General features: G+C 35.2%; 1 protein-coding gene across 1 annotated transcript in view; it reads right to left on the reverse strand.

Annotated features, from left to right (window-relative positions):
- Positions 1 to 4,511: 4,511 nt before the first annotated feature.
- Positions 4,512 to 15,728, reverse strand: part of LOC128654351 (fidgetin-like) — a 134,419-nt gene continuing 123,202 nt past the window's right edge. Inside the window, exons 2-3 of the mRNA XM_053708232.1 lie at positions 14,815 to 14,916; positions 4,512 to 8,735 (exon numbers count right to left, since the gene is read on the reverse strand). Of these exons, the coding sequence (XP_053564207.1) occupies positions 6,535 to 8,735; positions 14,815 to 14,818 (2,205 nt within the window). The 5' untranslated portion in view covers positions 14,819 to 14,916 and the 3' untranslated portion in view covers positions 4,512 to 6,534. The remainder of the gene's footprint in view (positions 8,736 to 14,814; positions 14,917 to 15,728) is intronic.

Raw genomic sequence — 15,728 nt, forward strand, 5'->3', positions numbered from 1 at the left:
CCCACAACAATAATTCCAGTATATTCACCTCTTATTTCTATGTCAAAAATCTTTTGTAGACTACATAAATAATACTTATCACTAACACAATTAATAAATTGTTACTCCATTTTCTTTTTTTTAATAATACTTTTTTTTTCCTTTTTTTTTCCCAAAAAATGAATTGAGCACAGTAATATTAAAATAATATTTATAAATGATGGTGCATAAATAAGGTTAATTTTTAGTTATAGTATTAAAAAAAAAGTTTGCAGTTATGTTTTTGATCAATTATTGTGGTGTTGAGAATCGTTTAAATTAAATCACATGACAGTAACAAAATGAAGTGGTATTTGATAAAAAAAAATAGCAGTAAAGTAGGATTAGTAAAAAAACTTGACATAGTCTACCGCAAAATCCCAGCAGGCCACATCCCTAGTGTTGTCCGAGGGCTGCCAGCATTCTATTGTGGGACATTATTGGCATTAGGATTGTTGTTAAAGGGACAGTACACTGTAAAATTGTTTTTCCATAAATGTATTTTAAATGACCTAAATACCAACTGCAGAGTACAAAATATTTGAGAAATTGCATTTTCAGGTTTATTTGTGTATCTGAAGTAGCTGGTTTTGTGCTTTGAAACCACAGCCTATTACAATGGGTTGAGCTTCAGTTAATATCAGATCTCATTATGTTATCACTTTTATGTACACAGACTTGCTTTCTTATCTTATATTTATCTGGAACACCAAAGCTCAATACATAGAGAGAACAATGGAAAATTATCATTTTATTACTTAACTATCATGGCCTCCACTGACAGTGTAATCTCTTCTGCTGGCTGTGTTTACTTAGGCTTGTCAATAGCGTATACGCCAGTATCAAAACTTTCAGTATAGGTTGGGAGACTACAAGCTAAATCAGCTATTTCAAATGCTGAAATATGAGTAAAGGAGCTACTTGCAACCAATTTAATATACTCTAGCAGGTAAAAAGGATCATTGGGAATAATTTAAAGGGGAGAAAGTTTTTGGGTGAACTGTCCCTTTAAGTATATGTTAAAAGTATCAGTCAAGACCAAATAACCTTTAGAAAAAGCATTTTTGCAAACACCACCATTTAAAAAAAATCACTTCTAATGGTGTTTGAAAGCCCTTTTTGTGCATTTCAAATGCCACTTGTGTCTTTATCAAATATAATTGTATGCCCTTCCAAATCCATACAGGGATAAATACCTTGATTGGGTCCTTTGGAAATAAAATCTAGCAGCAAAAATAATTTAGCAGAAATATTTAGTTACTTTACCAAAACATGCAAACATCCAAACTTCTTCGTGAAAAGGGAAATGGTACTGAAAAATATACACAATATATAAACACTTACTTCATGCAAGTTTAATATGGGAACAACATTTCTTGAGTGCCCAGTAGAGTGGCTGAAATCAAAAAGAAAAGAACATTCTTGGGACAGAGAGAAACAAGAAAAAAACTTGTGTTCCAGATTTTTGAGACGCAAAGAAAGCTGCAAATAAACAAGGTATCATTGTCTACTCAATGCCAGGGAGAATCATAGGAAATGAGGGATACTCCATAACAGACTTAGCAGTTCTAGTCCAAAACAGTTGGAAATAATTACATTCACAAAGAGAGTATTGTTTGTAAGTGCTATGCTTCTCACACTAACCCCTTGAGTAGTACAGAAAGCTTGTGTTCCACTGCAAGATAAGCCTTTAAATGCCAATTCAGAATTCTTTTTTATGATACAATTTCCTGATTAAATGCCACTTCTCAAGCCATGCAGTTACAGCTTTACATAGAATTTACAAGCTATGCATTGCAGGTGTTGATGTTTTCAGTTTTCAAACTGAGCCTATATTAATGTTCTATATTATATATAATTAAATATTCTTTTTCTGTTGCAATCAATTATTATTATTTTGACTGTGGGTAATTTAGCATATTTAGATTGCACAACAGAGACATACTCCTAAGAGATGTAAATACATATGAAAATTAGGTGTCACAAAAATATTATGTATGCAATAATATGTAAAACAACCCAATTATATCTCTTGCTTGGAAGCTATACCTAAAATGTTACATATAAAATGTGTAATTAAATGGATATTTTTTGTTTTGTAGTTTATCACTAAATGGTTCACTTGCAGGTAATTCTATATTACTTAATTGTTTAAGGAGTGTAAAATGGAATATCTAACTATAATTACAGTAATCGTCCTTTCATGTTCATGGATACTTTACTAGCAGTCTAAGCATGTGAAATATCTGAACAGGCGCTCTAATATTCAATCTAACATGTAATCTCCTCCCTGGCACTATTGAACCAAAATTCTCCAGCATTCAATATCTCCATGCACTATATAAAACAACTTAGCTTAAGGATGCACTTGCCTTTGGGGGATGCTTTCATAATGAGATTGGGCATATTTAATTTCAGTTTTCTAAGTAGCATGATCTCTAAAGACTTTACTAATGGCCTCAGCTCCTTAATGATTAACCACAACAGCTGTTCACTGGTTGTGAAAAGCAGATATAAGCTTTACGGGACATCAATCAGACATTATTAACAGTAGAGACTCCCAGAACAGAGGATGAAGAACATTCCGTCACTTGAAGTAGTAAGGGTTGGCTGAAGACAGCTTGGCACCAAAACAAAAAAGATATGTGATGTCAAAAACGAAGAAATACGTAATATTGTATTTAATGTTGTGGCATTGACAAAATGACACAAATTAAATAAATAAAAAGGGATTAGAAAAGTAAAGGTGTGATGGATCAATAATTCCGATTTACTTTTTAATTAAATATCATTCTCAAGGCATTTCCTTATCCCTGAACCGCCTCCTTTAAAGTCTATCCAGCAGTTGACTTGATCACATGCAGTTATATTTCAAAGTTTGGGTACATCTGACAAAATGACATCATTTTTTTGTGTGTGTAAATAAGTTAACACAGCCACTGCAGTGAACAAACAAACATTACATATTTCTGCACATTTTAATACACAGCTACTTACGATTTATTTGTTGAATTTAGCTAACTAAAAAAAGAAAAAACAGTAAATGTTGTGTGTGCAAAAGTTTGGACTCTCTTTAAGTTGATCCAATAGTGATTTCTCTGTAAACTATCTAATTTAACTTGTTAGGCTTTGATATAAGTCTAGTGCTGGTAGTTCCAGGGCTTAATATATTGACTAAGGGAACCTTGCAGGCTGGTGGGCTTACACTCACTACCATTTAAGCAGCTAAATATAAGGATACAAAACAGGGGTGGGGGGGAACAGGTACCTAAATGCTTCATGCTGACAGTTCCCACTGTCTGAAATGACATTAAGAAATGGAGAAAACCTTACTATATTTATGAACTAGTATTCTGTAATAAAGACTGAGAAAATAGTCCTAAAGCAAGAATAGAAAAACTGTTATAGCTGGTGACAAAAAGCATTTGGAGGCTGTGACATCTACAAAAACAGTGTTACTAATCCCCCCCCCCCCCCATCAGTTAAATTCAGCAAATAGCTAGAATTGAAGCATTAAAATAAGCTTAAATGTATTGAGTTTAGGTTTGTTCACTACAGAGGTTGTGTTCATTTCTTTCGCATTGGAAATCAACAAAATATTTAATTTGGTCAGGGGCGCCCAGACTTTTCAATAGTAGTTAAACAAAAAACAAATAATTACCATAAGAGACACAGATTAAGACAGAAAAATCCAGAAATGATTGTGTTGTGGCCTTCTTTCTCATAAACAAGAGTTCTTATCTGCGAAGAGTTTGTAAAACAAAAAACATTATTGAATGTGTTATGAAAAGAAATGCACAATTCACCTTCAATTGGAAAGTTATTACCGCTGTTCTTATAAAGGAAACAAAATTGAATAAAAGTGCTGTCTAGCTTTGGCAAAGTCTTATTATTGGCTGTATTAATACATCAAATTCTAGATGTGGTCACCCTTGGAGTGATTGTATACAATTAAAGTATCACAGTTATTGATTTCAAAGGTTGAGTTTCTTTGGCTTGTTTCAAATGTAACACAAAAGTTATCATTTGAATTATTTTGTCTCCAAACAGTAGGTATTAGATGAAAATGATTAAATGCACACTAGTAAACTAATAGTAATTTAAGTTACAATGTTCTAAAATGCTACTCCCAAACAAACTTTGGTTTAAAGAGAAAATTAATTTCACATTAAAATATTACCTTGTGGAGGGGAGAGACAATATTAAACACTGATACAAACTGTAATTTGGCATTCACAGCATCTCCTTGATTACAGGAGAAAACTAAATATTTCTAACAAACTAATCACTTTGGTTTTTCACATTGTACATTTTATTTAAAACACTAAACTAGCTCTTTGGTCATTTTTTTAACACACACATTTTAATTATATATATATATATATATATATATATATATATATATATATATATATATATATATATATATATATATATATATATATATATATATATATATACATACATAAACATACATATTGTGTGATCTGCAATTTGCCTGAATACTTTGCTCATAAACCTTGGGCCAGGCTTCTGAAATCTTACCTCAGTTTTACTGCATGAATATTTATACATAGAGTGTTTGCCTTGCTCCTAAAAACAAATGTAAGGTTGGCTCATAAATTTGATATGCGTTAGTCATACAAGTGTTACTCTTACTTTTCCAATGCAGCCTACATGAAAATCCACTTGTATCCAGTGAGTCCAGCAGAGTTTAATATTCTAGGATTTCTACTTGGTTTGACTGCCCTCACAGTAGAGTTGTAACCCTATAATACAGTGTTGATGGCAGAACTCCATTAAATATACATATTTAACTTTTATGTTATATTTAGTGTGGTTTTAACAAACAAGTTTTATGTTATGTGATTGTGCAAACTTAAAGGGACAGTGCACCGTGATTTTTTCTTTAACATCTTCCCAATGACCCATTCTACCACACCTTTTCAATAGCCATACTATACCAACCACTTGCCTGTTATTTTGTATGAAAAAAATTATATTATTTTGTAGCTTATCTGATAACCTCAGCTGACACCAATTAAAGAAATATATGTGGCAGGGTTAGATTTCTGAATTATGCCTTGTGCAATCCTCAGAATAGGAAAACTCCTGATTTAATATTAAATTTGTACTGAAAGTCATTTGACTATACATAACATTTTTATATTGCAATCTCAAAGTGTTTAATGTCCCTTTAACATTAAATTCTCATTAAACTAAAAGTATAATTAATTGCAATTGATAGCGCTAATGCTTAAATATGATTTGTTAAAATAAGACAGTTATTTCACAGGTACATTGCAAAGGTCATTCTCATTGACACATGTTAATGTTTTTGGCGACTTTACTACCAGAAGAGCATCATGGCAGTAAACAAACATATGACAATTTGACAAGCACAAACCATAAGGCAAAGCAAAAGTTGTTTTTTTTTCCTTTTTTTTTTTTTTTTTTTCCAACCAGAACACAAATTTTGTAACCATGAATAATAAATCATCCAAAAAGTGGTACTGAAGTATTTCAACCTACCGTGCTATTAACAAATTTTTAAACACAATACTCCACCAGCACTACAATAACAATGAAAAAAATTAAAGAACAAAATCAAACTTAAAACCTTTGTGGGATACTTCAGTCCCTGTGATGGCTGGAGTACAAGTATTGGCAATACATTCAACTTTAAATCCATGTAATGACTTCAAGTAATTTTACAGTCTCTAACTCTAGGATCTTCATGAGAACTTTGAGTTCTATAAACACATTCTTCTGGAGGTAAACTTTTCCTGAGTATTTAGAAAGCAAAAACAATGGAAATATACAAAAAATAAAATAAAAAAATGTGCATGTGAAAGAAATAATAATGCCTTAGTCTAGCAATGTACTTTTCTTCCCATCCCTTCTTAATTGTCAGTACTTGAGCCTCATAGGTTGCAATATTTTGCTATTACCTGGTCACCACATTTAGGTCAAGTGTAAAGAGGATTCCCCCAAAGTGCCGTGAAGGGGCTTTTTTTTATTCTGCTGAAGACCAAATAATTATGTTATATATGAAACAGCAGCTGAGGTTACCAAGTGAAAACTAGACCTTAAAAGCAGGTCAAGCTAAAAAGGGCATCTGAACTTCTGTTCATCATATTACAGTGGTGCTGCCAACATTTGGCAATAAATAGAAGATATCCTGAGAATGGTGAAGAGCTACTTTTGTCTAACAGGTTTCCAAATGTGTAAAAATAAAATGTTTTTCTTAAAAAAAAAAAAAAAAAAAAAAAAATCTTGAAGTTTTTTCTTAACATTCAATGAAGCGGATATATCTATACAGATATGTATATATATACACATACACTTAAAAAGATGCGTCTCTCTCAGCATCAAATTATCACATTTAGGTATGAAGGAAAAAGATAATCTTTCTTCGTAAACGTCTCCACTCAAATTGAAGACTCTAAACACACGCACTCACAAGAAAAAAAAAATGCCAGTGTAGTGTCAGTCTTTTACCAGGGTCATTTTCTGTTAGTGTCTTGAGCCATACATTTTATTCCATTCCACATATAAGTCTAATTGCTTTTGAGATGTACCTGCACGGAGTTTGCAGAAAGCTCCCTCAAAGTCTTTGTAGGATGTAGGCTGAAGCTGACCTGAAATACCATGAAGTTGATTGGCTCCAGCCTGTTGACAAAGTTGTATCAACTCACTGCCCGAATAACCTTCTGTTTGCTGAACTAACAGGGCCATTTCTCTTTCACTAAGGCAGTAGTTTTGTTGGGCCAAAATATGATGGAGTATCTGCCTTCTTGCTAAACTATCTGGAGGAGAAATATAAAATCTTTTGGCAAACCTGTGATGAGCAGCTTCATCAAGATCATCAGGTTGTCGTGACGTGCCAATAAAAATTATATTATCATCTGGTGAGGTAGCTATGTTATCCAAAAAGGAAAGTAGCTGGGATCGCAGATTGCTCAGGTGAGTGTTTTCCTCATTTACAAGACCAGAAATAATCAAATCAATCTCACTAATGAAAACCACAGCAGGCTGGTGACAACTTGCCACAAAGAATACAGTCTGTAATATTTTTTCACTCTCATTTTTCCACTTGGAGATAAGTAGATTGCTGCTAATCTTCAGGAAGGTAGATCCTAGTTGTGTCGCAATGCAGCGGCCTAACAGAGTTTTTCCTGCACCTGGAGGGCCAAACAATAAAATGCTTTTGGGAGGCCTGTTAGCTCCTGTGTAGGCACCTGGCCTTAAGATAGGCCAAACTAATTCTTCTTCAATAACAGCCTTTATTGATACCTGGCCAGCTATGTCAGTCCATTGCACAGCTGGTCCACAGTCAACAATTTTATTATTTACAAGTTCCAGAATAAGTGGATCCATATTTTTTAACTGATTATCAGAAGAATTGCAAAATATTGGTGGTTTTACTCCTGAAACCTGCATTCGTTGTGTAAATATATGCCCCTGTTCATTACTTCTCCGTTCACCATTAATTACTGGGGGAGTGAATTTTCCAAATGTTTCAGTTGCTCTTAATGGTCCTTCTTCATTATATGTTGGAGAGATCATAGACTTCATTGTTTGACTGTTATATTTTCCTACTTGCTCTTCCTCCTGTCTTTTTCCATGTTTGAAGGGCACCTGCGGAGTTTCTCCATTACGACTGAAGCCATTCCCACGGCACTCATTTGGAACACCATCTGATATCTGAAATGAAGAATCAGAGGTAGACTTTGGTTGCTCATAGCTGTATTTTCTATATCTGCTTTCACTTTCCTCTACTGCTTCCATGTCAAAAGCTTTCCTTTTCAAGGAACTAACTGACTCTGTACTAAGAGGAGTGACTGAAATTGGTGCTAAGCTAGAACTTTGGTATGTGTAACCAGGCACCCCTGGGGGCCTTGAAGAAGTAGTATGGGGGGGTAGTGGGGTAGGTGTAGCAATACCTGAAGGCAGATAAGAACCCGGAGGGTGAACAGGGTGCATTCCTCCATATCCAGGACCAAGCGCAGGTTGAGTAGGATAACTGCTTGAACTGTAGTTGTAAATTGAGCCTGAAGAACTATATCCATGAACAAGAGCTGGCGTTGCATGTGTCGGCTGCAGTCCTGAGCTATGAAGAGATGAAGGGTGTGAAGGTGGGAGTGCAGAGGTAGGTTGACCGCAGTAACCTGATGAAAGATAGGTGCCACCATAAGGTGATGTGTAATCTTGTGGTGCTACAAGACCATTTGCTGGGTTGGGTCCTCCACAGGTACTTCCAGGATAAATAGGATCAGGAAGATTCCCAGATGCTACAGTCGGGCTACCCAATCCTATAGGTCCATTTCCAGATTTGGGGCCAGACAAACCATCATGTATAGGGTTTACAGAATAGGAAGTCTCAGAGCCATGTGACATCTGCCAAGACTCAATGTCACCTTTCTGTCCATTTACAGGCCCAAAGGCTCCATCTGTGTAAGTATTTAGTGTAGCTCGTTCATATGGAGAGTCCAAAACACCAGAATATTTCTCTGCATATCTCTTTAACAAGTTTGAAGCAGTTAATGCAGATATGTCATCATTTGCCCATGCGTAATTCAGTCTTTGCCGACTACTATGATAAACATCAGGCTTGTGGGCTGGAGAAGAAGTGGTGGAAGAAACATCAAGGTGCTGCTCTGGCCACTGGTTAAGGGGCTGGGCATGCTCAGGTGTCCAGTGCATCTTCAAGAGAGCTGAGAAAAAATAATATAATAATAATATATATTTTGTCCTTTTAAAAAATGAACATTTTTGTGAAGAATATGAAATTATCTTAAAAAGGCAACTAAACTGCATATAAACTACGTATGAAAAATTAGTGATTAGGAAATTAATTTGTCAAACGAATTCTAAATATGGCCATGGGTAGCAGCATTCAGCTATTTTTGGCAGCAGACATATTATTGTTAAAGTGCAACACACAAAGATCTGTGCAAATATATATGCATGTATGTGTGTGTCTGAGGAAGAGACACATAGCTGTACTAAAACGTTACAGAAATAGTTATGTTCATTCAAGACCAGTGAGTGCTTTTTCTTGATATATAGAATATGTAGATATACAGGGCTTGAAAGTTCCACTAGTCCTAGACCAGTAAAACAATTGCAGCGGACAAGTAAAAAATTTGACTTTTTACTATATTAACATTGAGTGGATTAATCTGTGGATTAACTAACTCGGGTACAATATACTTTTGATTGTATTTAATGTGAAAATTGCTGATGCCTGCGTTTAGATTTTTTTTTTCATACTTCTTGACATGCTTTATATCTGTCCCCATTGTCAGTAAATTTACCAATTTCTATATATATTTAATATATAAGGGCATACTTCCATAACTCCAGGACACACACAAATATCGAACCTTCTTTTTTACTATACTAGCTAGTGACCAATTTTATTATTTAAAAAATATATACTATAGATACATTGAATTATAGGTAAAATGTAAGTTCAACAGACAATTCTATGGTCAAATTTGATCTGCTGACGCTTCCAACTTTTCTATGGATTCCCAACAGTGGCTTGAATTAGGTACTTTAGCTAGAATTGGGAGTCGTCAGACCCTGAAGTAAATAAAAAATTTTTGAGCTAAAGCTACAGTGGAAAAACCGTTAAAGGGACAGTCAAGTCAAATTTCAACTTTCATTCAGATAGTTCATCAATTTGCTTTGTTTTCTTGGTATTATTTTTTTAACATTAAACTTAGGTAGTCTCAAACTGATTTCTAAACCATTAAAGTCCTCTTCTTATCTCACAGCATTTTACTTTTTTTACTGCTAGACAGTGCTAATTCATGTGTTAATAACATTGTTCTCACTCCTGTGGAATTATTTATGAGTCAGCGCTGATTGGCAAGTCTGTCAAAAGAACTGAGATAAGTGGGCAGTCTGCAGAGGCTTAGATACAAGGTAATCATAGAGGTTAAAAGTATATTAATATAACAGTGTTTATGCAAGCCTGTGGAATGGGTAATAAAGGGATTATCTATCTAAAAAAAAATAAAAAAATGTTCAAGTAGCCGTCCCTTTAAGAAGGTCCAAAATAAAAACAGTGGTATTGGTGTTGCTCATGCATGCATGCATGCATTAGAAGATAAAAAACACTAACACTGAATTTGGTGAGCATGCACAGATGTCTTTTTCAATGCTATATCAAAAATAAAATGTATTCTCACCCCAACCAAAACATTCAACTATCCCTCCTACTTCCCCTTCCCTCGCAGTAGTTATATACGAGGATAGGGAAAAGTATGTGACATACAAGGGGTAATAGGTGCAAACTGGAACTGCCGCCAATCACATTAAAACAATAAACAAAAGGGAGGGTTCATGGACTCACCACAAAATAATTTATCAGGTAAAAATACATTTTATTTTCTCTTTCTAATGGTAGTGAGAGTCCACAAAATCCATTCATACATATGGGAATATATACCCAAGCAGTGGAGTCCACCATAAAAGAAGGGTGTGAGAAAATAGGTAAGGCAGTTACCTAAACACTAGGCACCACCGCCTGTAGAACCTTTCTGCCAAAAGAAGCCTCTGCAGAGGCAAAAATAACTAATACAATTTTGTGAATGCATGCAGAGAAGACCAGGAAGCAGCTTTGCAGATCTGCTCTACCGAAGCCTCATTCTTGAAAGTCCAAGATATAGATACTGAACGTGTGGAATGGGAAGTGATAAGTGCCATAGGTTGATGACCTGCTTCCATGTAAACCACCCTAATAAGATTCCTCAACCAAGAAGACAAGGAAGTAGCAGTTGCCTGACCCCTGGCTTTGCGACTGGCGAAAATCCTTAGTAGAATGAAGGTAAAACTTTAATGTCCTCACCACATCTAAATTATGCAATAACCTCTCCTTAGATGAACACAGATTAGGACAAAAAGACAGGATTACAATCTCCCAATTTATGTTATAGGTCACAGCTACCTTAGGCAGGAAACCTTGTTTGGTCCTCAAAACCGTTTTATCCTGATGGAAAACCAGGTAAGGGCGATCACACTAGAGAGCCGACAACTCCGAAACTCTATGGGAAGAAGAAATAGAACAACACTTTCCAGGAAAGCAACTTAATATCTAGAGAATGCATAGGTTCAAACGGAACATGCTGCAAAGAGGAGCAATTGGCTTGAATACTGGCCTGATTCTAACCAGAGAATAATCAAAAGATTGAATATCGGCCAGCCGTATTAACTTTTTAATAAACATTACAGATAGAGACAAAATTTGGCCCTTAATAGAACTAGATGAGAGATCTTTTTTCAAGTTCCTCCTGAATGGACTGAAGAATACATGGAATTCTTACCTTGCGCCAAGGAATTCCTCGCTCAGCACACCAAGTCACGTAATTCCTGACGTATGATAGATACGTCTGGTGACAGGTTTACGTGCCTTGACAAGAGTGTCAATTACAGACTCAGAGAATCCTCTCTGAGCCAGAATTATTCATTTAATCTCCACGCAGTCAGCCACAGAGAATCTGGATTTTGTTAAGAGAAGGACCTTGAGTTAGAAGGTCCACTCTCTGAGGAAGACGCCATGGGAGGAGCAGACGACATTCGTATGAGATCTGCATACCAAGTCCTGCATGGCCACGCAGGAGCTATCAAAATTGTTGACACCCTCTCCTTTTTGATCCTTGCCACTACCCAAGGAAGAACTACTACCGGAGGAAAAAGACTAGATGATAATCCCAGAAAACTGACAAGGCATCAACTACCTCCGCCTGAGGTTCTCTTGACTGAGAGGCGAAGCATGTGCTGAAACTGTACTGCAGCGGGAATTTTTTTTAACTCAAGGTCAAAAATCAGCACCTAACTTATCCCTACTGTCACTGACAGGATAAGTGCTCTGCTATTGAACCAGATCAGTGATCGCATATGGAGACTTATTCTGTCACTGAAAGATAACATTGCCCCCGTAATAAAGAAGTGAAAATACCATTCCCATACACACACACAGCAGCTCCTGAACACAGGCACTAGCCATTGAAGGAGCCAGTAGTTATTACAGAATGTGTTGAGAATCTGTGCCCCATCATTACTAGGCAACTAGCCCATGCACATAGGAATGCAAAGAGCTAAAGGACTTACCCTTACTGATCCAGCAAATAGCCGAATCCAAACCGGTTTTGGAAAGACAGGATATAATTATTCTCCTGTAACTAAAAGGAAGGAAGCAAACAAACTTAGTATGAATCGGGAGGCTAGGGAACTTCCCTGTGACACTTCACAACTGCTGCTAAAATAAATTCTACTGACAGCTACACAAGAAATCAGCTGCGAGTCCCTTCACAATCTCTTCTAGAAACTATACATTGAGGGTCTCAAAAGGACATTGAGGCAAATAACTACTGGGAGGGAAGGGGAAGTAGGAGGGATAGTTGAATGCTTTGGTTGGGGTGTCTTTGCCTCCTCCTGGTGGCCAGGTGATGTAATTCCCATATGTAAGAATGGATTCTGTGGACTCTCACTACCATTAGAAAGAAACCTTTTACATTGAATTGTTTGTAAACATCCTGCTGATTTTGTATTAGTACAGAGGTGAGAAAAGGTTCAGCAGCGGGGAAAAAGTATTTCCTATTGTAAAAATAATTTATACTACAAAAATAGGTTCTGTTAGAACCCCTACATCCCTGATAGATCATTTGCATGTGTGTTTATGCAGTACTGCAAGTGTGTATTTCTCCTAGAATATGTGATTAGTTATATCAAGGATACATAGCTGCTGGAGTTTTGGATTATACTAGCAACTAGCTATATGTAAACAATCCTGTCTGACTGCTAAACTTTAAAGGCACTTAAAAGATAAATAATAAAATGCTCTATTGTGCTAAAGTCTTATTATTGCACAGACCTATGTGTTTAACCCCTGCAAAGTGGTTAAACACTTATTTAAAGTCAATTCTGCAATGGCAATGCACCGACTATCCTGGGCAGATCAAGGCCAGTGATTGCTGGCTACACATAAAAGCTGTCCTTATTGGCATAACAGCTGTGTTCTGCTCCAGATCAGTAGATATTGCTTGATGGGTGCAGGAGGTAATTTCTATCTGTCTTTAAAGGGACAGTCTACTCCAAATGTTTTATTGTTTAAAATGATAGATGATGCCTTTACTATCAATTCACCAGCTTTGCACAACCAATATTGTTATATTAAAAAAACGTTATAACCTTTAAAGGGACATTGTACACCAGATTTTTATTTGCATAAATCTTTTGTAGATGGTCCATTTATATAGCCCATCTCAGAGTGTTTTTGTAACAATGTATTAGTTATTTTTTAATAACATTGTGCTGATTTTAAGACTCCTAACCAAACTCCAAAGTGTCAGATATATACACTCATTTACAGACTCCTGCTGGATTCTATTTGTCTAATCTGTCTTTTCAGGAAGGGGGGCAGTGTCTTTTCTCAGCCCCTTTCACTGGGTGTCCCAGCCTAATCTCATCAACAGTGCTAAACTGTGAGCTTCTAAGTAAGTTTTTAAAAGGTTTTATACTGGATTTTTATAACAGTATTTGTGCATATTCTTCTTTATAGTAGTTTCTATTACATTCAGTTATAGGAAAGATGGTGTATACTGTCCCTTTAAACTTCTACATTTCTGCCTTTTTCCAAGCCCCTGCAGGCCGCCTTTATCTCAAGGCATTTTTATGGCTTTTCACAGCAAGACACTGCTTGTTCATGTGCGCCATATAGATAACAGTCATGAATCTACACAAATTGTCTAAAATGCAAGTCTGTAAATAGAACCTAAATAAGGAGGAAGTCTGAGGCTTAGATAAAAGGTAATCACAGAGGTAAAAATAGCTATATTGGTTGTGCAAAACCATGGAATGGGTAATTAAGTAAATATATATATATCTTTTTAAACAATAAAACATTTTGGAGTAGACAGTCTCTTTAACTGGTCGCTGCCCAGGAGATAAGACTAACATACTGGTATGTTGCTGGACTGCAAAATAATACATATTGCGAAGAAAAGAGCAGTGTACAAGTTTTTAAAGCATTTTTTTTGGTATAGGCCTTCTGCAATGCAGTACTTGTATGCTAATATACACTAAGCATGAATAAAAACAGGACTTAATTGCCCCAATAATAAGTTAATATGTATAGACCAAATTTCTATGCCTTTTATTCTACTTTAAAGGGACAGTCTACTTCAAAAAAGCTATTGTTTAAAAAGATAGATGACGCATTTACTACTCCAGCTTTGCATAACCAACATTGTTTTTTTAATATACTTTATAACATTTACACCTCTAAATTTCTGCCGGTTTCTCAGCCACTACAGACACAGACAGCTTTTCACAGCAAGACACTGCTAATTCATGTGTGACTTATAGATAACATTGTGCTCACTCCTGTCGAGTTGTGCAGGACCTGGCACTAACTGACTAAAATGCAAGTCTGTAAATAGCCCTGAGATAAGGGGGCAGTCTGTAGAGGCTTAGATACATGGTATTCATAGAGGTAAAAAGTATATTAATATAACCATGTTGGTTGTGCAAAACTGGGGTATTTGTAATAAAGGGATTTTATATATATATATATATATATATATATATATATATATATATATATATTTAAACAATAAAAATATTGGGAGTAGACTGTTCCTTTAATGTATAAATTAGCTGGATACATCTTTAGAGGCAACACAAAAATAAATCATTACAATACTTACATATAGTGAACTGAAGAATAGAGACCCTTTAAAAAATGCATAATTAAAATGTTTAATGGTACAGAAAAATGCTTACCCATTAAATCAATATTTATTTATCTGGTTGAAGTGCATTTCCTGAGGCAAACGATCAGCAACTAAATCCCAAATACTCTGGCGTCAGTTGAAAACCACAGATCTGGAAAAGAAAAGATAAAATGTAAAGATGTATTTTTAATATTTCCACTAAATTTTATATTGCAGTTCAATTCACTTTATGTATCTTGTTAGAACAAATGTACAAGTTTAAAATGGCTGCATGTGTAAACATTTATGCAATTTTTCTTCTGGGTAATGAAAGTTTGCAATGAGCTATTATTAAGATTAAAATGGACACCTTGATTTTGTACTATGAAATGCTTAATTATGTGTGGTAAAAACAAACTTTCAATATATATTCATTGTTATTGTATACCCTTTTGCTGTAATTTAACTATGACAATTATGACAATTTCCAGATCTTGTTAGAAGTGGCCTTTCCCCACATTCATGGCTACACACTTTAGTCACATATATATATATATATATATACCTGTACCCAATTGGCTTCAGCGGGGAAGAAAACCTAGGTTACAAAATGGCAATGCTCATTGCTTTATGAAAACTAAAACTGATCTGAAATAGTATTTCCATGCAGATAGAATATCAGTTAAGGATTAATGTGTGATGGATTTACTAAAAGCAGATCAGGTTATTGAGTTCTGGCAGATGTTGCCTGTAAAATGAAGTGAAACCATTGTGCTGTGTCAGCCTCTTTTTAAAAACTTCAATAATGTTTTGGATTATCCGTCTAACAAATTATACAAAACTCAACATGATTACATATTTTTGGTTAAGGTAACCTTAGCACGGCATAACATAAAAACTATAATAAATGTAAAGTGTTTCAAAACATTGCTTCTTGAAATCTAAAATAAATAAATAAGACAAACTTTACAATATAAACAAATA

The sequence above is a fragment of the Bombina bombina genome, chromosome 3, assembly GCF_027579735.1.
Source record: "Bombina bombina isolate aBomBom1 chromosome 3, aBomBom1.pri, whole genome shotgun sequence".
In the NCBI taxonomy this organism is placed as follows: Eukaryota; Metazoa; Chordata; class Amphibia; order Anura; family Bombinatoridae; genus Bombina; species Bombina bombina.